The 9,057-nt window shown below is 40.9% G+C and overlaps 1 protein-coding gene across 1 annotated transcript; it reads right to left on the bottom strand.

Moving 5' to 3' along the window:
• Positions 1 to 7,007: 7,007 nt before the first annotated feature.
• On the bottom strand, positions 7,008 to 7,412 carry LOC123408116 (peroxidase 2-like; the record flags this gene model as incomplete). The annotated part of the gene is made up of 1 exon (XM_045101307.1): positions 7,008 to 7,412. A coding segment is annotated over one exon (294 nt), but the record flags the coding sequence as incomplete, so codon positions are not given.
• Between the last annotated feature and the right edge of the window lie 1,645 nt (positions 7,413 to 9,057).

Genomic DNA, 9,057 nt, shown 5'->3' on the forward strand with positions numbered 1-9,057 from the left:
CTGAGTAAAAGGCATCGGCGGTCTGAGAACTTGTGTTGCGTGTGCACTTAAGACATATTACATGCAAACCGAAAACCCCGTGATAAAGCTTGTGTTGCGGGTGCATCCTGTGTTGTACGTCCTAGTTCATCTAATCGAACAGATTACCATTCAGGATCTTATATTTCTACACAGTATGTTTCCTTTGAGAGGTTCATAAGAGTCTTAAAGAAATAAGTTCATAACCATGCTAGTCTAGAAGGAAGAATCTTCAAAGGCTATGAAACGAAGGAGGTTATTGAGTTTTGTGTTAACTTTATTTCCTGACCTTAACCTGATTGGTGTTCCTTAATTGCGCCATGAGGGAAGACCGAGTGGAAAAAGAAACGCTAGTAAAGAAAGTAGTAATAAGTATGGACGCGCATTATTTCACTAAAGCACACTACACAGTTATACAAAATTCCACTTTGGTGACTCTGTATATCTAGGAACACAGGAATAGTGTATGCTTCAAGAACCCCGGAGCATTAAAACTTCTGGATTAAACGTAAACACATGACGACTTTTGACGGTTGGTTGCAAATACATGCTGTTGACTTGACTTATGTACGTATGAATTGGCCATGTATAAGTTGGAGTGGAGCTAGCTATTTTGTAGTAGTATAGTTCCTAGATCAAGCAACTGATTGATGTGCTCACCACTGGCAGATGGGGACGTATATTTTGCTCGCTGTTGAGAGGTCAGGTTAGGTAATATAAGAACATTTCCTTTATTTCCTTTGTGACCTTTGTCTGTGTGTGTGTTTCGGTGTATCAAATCTTTTAGCGTTTCTACACGAGTAAAAGGCGCACTGGCACTTTAAAAAGTTGTGTTGCGTATGCACTTAAGTCGTACTACACGCAGACCTGAAAAACGCTCATAAAACTTTTGTTGCCGGTGCATATAGGTCATACTAGCCATTTGAACCGGACTGCCGCCTGGTTCGGAGGTCACGGGAGGCACACATGTCACGTGGGGGGGTAGTTTTTTTTTTGCACAAAAGACACTCTTTTCTTTGCTAATCACATGGTGACGTCCCTACCTATTTTACCGCCGTTTCCTCTGTTTGCCGATGGGTGAGGCGACGAGCGGTGTTGCGGGTGTGTCGAGCTCGTCAGCGGCAAGTGTACTGGCGAAGATGACTGAGATGTAGCCAAAATTGAGGACATAAGAGGATGGACGCCTGACCTACCGTTAGCCCTCTGTCTCCTTCCCTCCCCTAATAGCTAGGGTTATCCGCTTACGCCGCCAGATTAGGTAGATTAGGTGTACGACGATTGGCTCCCCCCCTAATAGCTAGGTCTACGATAGATTTGGTAGTGAATTAGTTTTTCTTGTAGGATTGTACCCAATCTTATGTTTCATCTGCCGATTGCTTGCTAGGGTTATTGAATTGATCATAAATTTTGCAATATAGGTTCAGTTTTAGGAAAATTCAGTATAGATATGCATCATGGTGGCTTCTTCACAGGAAAAGGAATTAATTTGGCATATTTGGATGAAAAAGTATCCGTGTTTGATAACCTTGATAGGAACACTTTCTGCAATGATATGATTGAATATATGTTGTGGCAATTGAAATATCCACCTGGTTAGTTGGATATTGTGTTCTCGTGCCCACGAGGTAAAACACTAGGAGAATTGGTCCCAATTGATTTTTAAGTAGACTGTCTGAAGAGGCAAGAGACTCTATGAATTTAAAGGTGTTTGTTTTGTTTGTGAAGCATGTGAAACAAGTGAGATTGAAAATTTGGAATAGGAGGAAGATGACATATTGCTTATAGGGTTGGCCCGGCATTGCCTCCGATATGTCCGGGGATGAGGAGTAGCTTGTCTTATTAGCTCACTATAAGGATCTATGTTCAGTTAGCTAGCTACCGGTTAATCATGTTCGGTTTACCCGTTGCATGTGCTTCTCCTGTCTTTCCTTAACAAATTCTAGTGAATTATCTTATGTATTTTTACCATGCAATCTGATCCTAGTGTATATGTTATATATGTCATGAAATGTGGTGCTCACTTATTAACTATTTGGTTAATTTGTTGTCGTGTTCAGTTAACGGTTTGGTTCAGTTATGCAATGTGATGTTCAATTCTTCTGAGTGCAATTTTGTTTTGTCTTCCATGTGTGAGATAAATTGAATTTGGTTGTACAAAATACATGAGAAACAGATACAATTGCTATATATACAAGTTGTCAAGCATGCTTCATTTGGTTAACTGTCTCATCTTCTAGTATGTTATACATTGTACAATGTTGTGGGTACAATTTTATATTGTTATGCATGTGAGGAATAAATTAAATTTGGCTGCACTTAATACATGAGAAACATACACAATTGCTATATTTCCTAGTTGTTAATCATGTTTGGTTTGGATAAATGGCTTTTACATGTGGCTCGAATTAATTTGCTAAATCTGCAATGTGTTCATTTTTTATCAACATTTTTTGCTGATAGCATGTCAACCCTCACTTAACCTGATCAATAACTACCTTATATGTTTTGCAGGGAAACAATTGGAAGCACTGAGGTTTACAATCGAGGTTTGCACATGCATGATCCTTTTGTCTAATAGTAGCACATTATTGTGCAATTGCAAAAACCATTCAAATATTTAGGTTTTTAACAATTTGGTGTTGCACATGTAGGCCCTCCTGTTAGAGGTTTTGACCCACTGTTCGACCCTTTTTGCATATAGGGAACGAGTTGTTCATGAATATCAGTCAAGTCAAGAAAGTCAGAAAGATTGTTAGGATAAATAAACTAGCAACAAAAAACAACAAGGTCTTCATCTGCATAATGAAGAAGACATCAGTGCACTACACGACAATACTAACTATTATACCTTGTCTTTTTTATTCCTTTGCGCCATTTCAAATCCAAAGAAGATATTTATGCATGTCCTTGTTTTCAGACCTTTTCAAAGCAGTTCACTAATGATTACCTGTCAAATCACCTGTATGGTCAGGAGGCAAGGAAGGTATTCATACAATACCCATGGTACAATCTTGAAGTCTTCCTGAAGAGGACAAAGGATGGACGGTCAATCATCCACAGGCACTAGCCTAAAGTTCCAAAAACGTTGAACATCAACGAAGGCTCAATATTCGCCTTCCACTTCAACAATTTTCCAAATGAGATTCATGTGTGTATCTACCATCTATGATGCTAATTTCCAAAAGTTATAGATGTTGCATGTAAAACATGGTGCTAGTGCAGTTGTGTAATGGGGTTTCTAGCTATATGCATATACGATGTAAGTGAGTGCTGAAGCTACATGATATTGTACTCCGATGTATTTCAATTACGAAATTCTTGTTCTGTAATACGCTGAAATATATTGTATGCTTAATATGAAGTGTCAATTTGATTAATAAATGGATTACTATAATAGGCCACTTATTCTGGTGATTGAGGTTTTCTATTGCAAACGGTTATTGAGAAAACAATATGGGCACTTGACTAAGACAACACACAGTTTTTATGATGAAAACGTCTTCGATCAATGAACAATCACACATGCCTTCCTCTTGATAACTTTTTGCATTAGGCCACCTTGCGCAAACACTTTCCATAGAAAGATTGTGTGTAATGGACAGCCTATGCCACATTGGTCTCAATGTTATGTATATGTGTATCATCGCTATCAAGATTCAATATGAACAATCCTCTCACATTGGGTGTATGACCATAAAATATATTACTCATAGAAATAGAACAACCATTATTATCTGACTGAAACGAGTAAGCGTCTCGCAATAAACAAGATCCAGATATAATATTCATGCTTAACGCACGCACTAAATAACAGTTATTTAAGTTTATAACTAATCCTGATGGTAACTGAAGTGAGACTGTGCCGACGGCGATTGCATCAACCTTGGAACCATTTCCCACGCGCATTGTCACTTCATCTTTCGCCAGCCTTTGTTTATTCCGCAGTTCCTACTTCAAGTTGCAAATATAAGCAACAGAACCGGTATTGAATACCCAGGCACTACTACGCGAGTTGGTTAAGTACACATCAATAACATGCATATCAAATATACCTGATTTTTCCTTGACCGCATTATTATCAGCCAAATACTTGGGGCAGTTGCGCTTCCAGTGACCCAGTCCCTTGCAATAATAACACTCTGTTTCAGGCTTAGGTCCAGCATTGGGTTTCTTCGTCGGATTGGCAACAGGCTTGCCGCTCTTTTTGAAGTTACCCTTCTTGCCTTTGTCGTTTCTCTTGAAACTAGTGGTCTTATTGACCATCAACACTTGATGCTCTTTCCGGAGTTCTGACTCTGCGACTTTCAGCATTGCGAATAACTCGCTGGGTGAATTGTTCATCCCTTGCATGTTATAGTTCAACACAAAGGTCTTATAGCTAGGTGGCAGTGATTGAAGAATTATATCAGTGATAGCCTCTTGCGGGACTTCAATCCCCAGCTCAGCTAGACCGTTTGAGTACCAGGACATTTTGAGCATATGTTCACTGACACACGAATTCTCCTCCATCTTGCAAGCATAGAATTTATCTGAGGTCTCATACCTCTCGATCCTGGCGTTCTTCTGAAAGATAACTTCAACTCCTGGAACATATCATATGCTCCATGACGCTCAAAGCGATGTTGAAGTCCCGGCTCTAAGCCATACAAGACTGCATATTGAACTACCGAGTAGTCCTCCTTACGTGTTAACCACGAGTTCAAAACATCTTGGCTAGACGTAGCGGATGGTTCATCTCCTAGCGCAGCATTAAGGACATAATCCTTGTTCCCAGCTTGCAGGAGCATCTTAAGATTATGATCCCAGTCTACAAAGTTGCTTCCATCATCTTTCAATTTAGCTTTCTCTCGGAACGTATTAAAATTCAGGGTGACTATTGTGTGAGCCATTGATCTACACAACAAATATTGCAAAGTGGACTTAGACTATGTTTAAGATAATTAGAGTTTAACTAATCAAATTACTGATAAACTCCCACTCAAAAAGTACATCTCTCTAGTCATTTGACTGTTACATGATCCAAATTCACTAACTCAAGTCCGATCATCACGTGAGTTGAGAATAATGTCGGTGGTAAGCATCTCTATGCTAATCATAACAACTATACGATTCATGCTCGACCTGTCGGTCTCATGTGTTCCGAGGCCATGTCTGCACATGCTAGGCTCGTCAAGTTTAACCCGAGTGTTCCGCGTGTGCAACTGTTTTGCACCCGTTGTATGTGAACGTTGAGTCTATCACACCCGATCATCACGTGGTGTCTTGAAACGACGAACTGTCGCAACGGTGCACAGTCGGGGATAGCACAATTTCATCTTGAAATTTTAGTGAGAGATCACCTTATAATACTACCGTCGTTCTAATCAAAATAAGGTGCATAAAAGGATTAACATCACACGCAATTTATAAATGACATGACATGGCCATCATCTTGTGCTTCTTGATCTCCATCACCAAAGCACGGGCATGATCCTATTGTCACCGGCGCCACACCATGATCTCCATCAACGTGCTCCCATCGAGGTTGTCGTGTTATCTATGATGTTACTACTAAAGCTACAACCTAGCAATATAGTAAACACATCTGCAAACACAAACGGTAGTTTAAAAACAACCTTATGGCTCCTGCCGGTTGTCGTAGAATCGACGTTCAAGTCGATATTAACTATTACAACATGATCATCTCATACATCCAAAATATCACATCACGTCATTTGTCATATCATATCACAAGCATACCCTGCAAAAACAAGTTAGACGTCCTCTAATTTGTTATTGCATGTTTTACGTGGCTGCTATGGGTATCTAGTATGATCGCATCTTACTTACGCAAAAACCACAATGAAGATGTGCAAATTGCTATTTAACCTCTCTCCAAGGACCGCCTCGGTCAAAACCAATTCAACCAAAGTTGAAAAAACGGGCACCCGCCAGTCATCTTTATGCAACAAGTTGCATCTTAGTCAATGAAACCAGTCTCTCGTAAGCGTACGAGTAATGTCGGTCCGGGCCGCTTCAATCCAACAATACGCCGAATCGAGAAAAGACTAAGGAGGGCAGCAAATCGAACATCAACGTCCACAAAACCTTTTGTGTTCCACTCGAGATAACATCTACGCATGAACCTAGCTCATGATGCCACTATTGGGGAATGTTGCATGGGAAACAAAATTTTCCTACGCACACAAAGACCTATCATGGTCATGTCCATCTACAAGAGGATATTAGATCTATGTATCCTTGTAGATCGCTAAGCGGGAAGCGTTAAGAAACGCGGTTGATGTAGTGGTACAACTTCGTGATTCAAATAACCGTCGTCCCAGGATCCGTCCCACGATCCGTTCCGATCTAGCGCCGAACGGACGGCACCTCCGCGTTCAGCACACGTACAGCTCAATGACGATATCGGCCTTCTTGATCCAACAAGAGAGACGGAGAAGTAGATGAGTTCTCCGGTAGCACAAAGCCAGCCCCCTCTATCACCTAGTTGTTGCCTCGTTTGTTTGAGGCCCCTCCGTCAGGACTTTGCCGAGTTCCTTTACCTCGGGACTCGGCATCCCAAGGACTTTCTCATATTCTGAATGATTGTCGAGTTGCTTTTCTTCGTCAGGTTTGTCGAGTTTCATGCCATTGCCCAGTTCATTTAGGCATGTTCTTGGCAAACTGCTAACATTGCCGGGATCATGATAAAATACACTTGGCAAACTCCGGAAACTATGCATCTTCGTCAATTACAGTATACTAACGTTTATTTTAGTAACAGGTATATATATACCAACTGATTCAGGGAATCATGGCAGAGGTTCAGATGTCATGTTCAAAACATCCAAAAATCGCTATTCAAAACATGTTACATACATAACTTATTAACTTTATTATCCCAAATACAAAGAACATTGTTTCCCGTAGCCCAATTACACATGTAAATTCCATATACACAAATAATTCCGTTGGCGCAAATAGAACTAAGAAATGACAAATAAAAATACAAGAATTGTAGGTGCTAAAAAAAAGAAATTTTGCATGCAGGATGAAGCAAAACACTGGACGATCCTTTGACATGCATGCACCTAGACGTACATGAACGCACTTAATTTGTACTAGTTGATTGCGCGGCAGTTCTTCCTGATCTGTCCCTGGTCACCGGTCTTGACCTCGATGCCGGCCATCTTCACCATGGCCTTCTCGAACCTGTCCTCCCACCATCCGGGGATGTTAGCGTTGTCCACCACCATCCTCGCCGTCTCGTCGGACGTCAGGAGCGCCGCGTCGGAGGTGAAGAGCACCGTGTGGGACAGCACGTTCTTGCAGTACTGCATGTGCAGGTCATTCGGGGTCACCACATCCTGCATCACTGTGGGGTCATTGTCGCCCGGGGCCGCATCAGCGGGGCATCATTACAAGAAATATGTCAACTAACGACCTTCAATATTGGTCACTGAATGGTCATTGATTTCCATTTGTGACCTTTTTATGACCAAAAACAGAAGGTCTAAAGCTGAGGGTCTTTAATGAACTATAACGACTTTTTTTCTGGATTGGTCGTAGAATTTTATGACCAAAGAGAAGGTCGTAGGTTTAACGACCAAATAATTTGGCCACTAGCAATCTGCCCGCACCACGCCAGAGCCACCGTGGCAGGCTGACGTGGTAGAATTATAACCAAATGAAAAGGTCGTAAATAAGATTCAGCACGGTCCATTCCGGTCGTCTACATGGGTCGGGCCCAATAATTTGGCCTTTTATTTTCTGGGATAGAATCTTTTACTGAGCAGGTTTTTTATTAGTCCACTTTTCTTTTGGGCCTTGGCCTACTCTTTTTAGTCCAGTTCTTGTTTGGGCCTTGGCCTACTCTTTTTTTAGGCCCAAGCCTTTTTAGACAAATTCTAATTTGGGCCTTGGCCTACTCTTTTTTTAGGCCCAAGCCTTCTTAGTCTATTTCTTGTTTGGGCCTCGGCCTTTTTGCTGTCCAAACTAACTTTAGTGCCCAAACAAAATGGTCAAAACAAAACTTAAATAATTGACAACTTCACAAAATACTTCATCAGGTTCATAGGTTCAAATAGAGCAAGACATTGTTTCATCACCAGAATGACCAATCACTTAAATAATTGACAACTTCACAGGTGCACAGCTGCATAAAAACTCATCACGCATTTCCACCGAGCTCTCAAAGTCCATGCCCAGCGGACTTTCCTGATGGTCCATCGCAGCCGCCGTAGTTGCTTTCTGCCTTGTGACTCTATCAGGTTCATCAGGTTCCAGGATCCTCTTTGTTTGTCCTGGAGGTGGGGCCATCACCCTTCCTGGAGGCATTGCGGCAGATGCTTCTGAGCTCTTCCTCTTCTTGCTGGCTGTCTTCAGTGCCTTGTATAAATAGCATAGAAAAAATTAGATCACAAGATAAATATGTGAGCACAAGGAAACACAGAGCATACAAGAACCCGAACCCCCCAAGCAAGATAGAGTTTGCACCTTAACAGTCTTGTGCACTACAACTTTATCCTCCCTAGGATTGTACTCTGGGTCATCACTGATAACTCCACTACCTTCTTGAACCCTTTTAGTTGTACCTTCTTGTACATCATTTGTTTTCCTAATCATTGACGCTATTGCATCAATGCCAAGGGACTGGAATATCCGATTGTTCCTCATCATATTTTTAGCCCTAACCTTCTCGTACTCGGTGAGAGGATGCTCATCTTTGCAAGGCAAAGTAAACATAATTATTAGGTTAATTGTTGGAATGCATGGACAGACAGCCAAACATTTTTTATGATATTTTATTATCATTTAATCCTACTTATCCAGCTAAGGAAGAGTAACAGCACATAGGCACAGCTAATCGATTTTGCAGTGCCATCTTATATAGAAACTGAGTGGACCTAAGTATTCATGTTCCTTACAATAAGATGTATGTTTATTATTAATTCTCGAAACTTGGATAGTGCTCCTTCTCTAGGTAACATCTTGTAAAAAAGAACACAAACATGTGGTACAAATATTGCACTTAAATATTTGTAAAAGTTTATTAAAGCT

This window comes from Hordeum vulgare, chromosome 7H (genome assembly GCF_904849725.1).
Source record: "Hordeum vulgare subsp. vulgare chromosome 7H, MorexV3_pseudomolecules_assembly, whole genome shotgun sequence".
NCBI lineage: Eukaryota > Viridiplantae > Streptophyta > Magnoliopsida > Poales > Poaceae > Hordeum > Hordeum vulgare.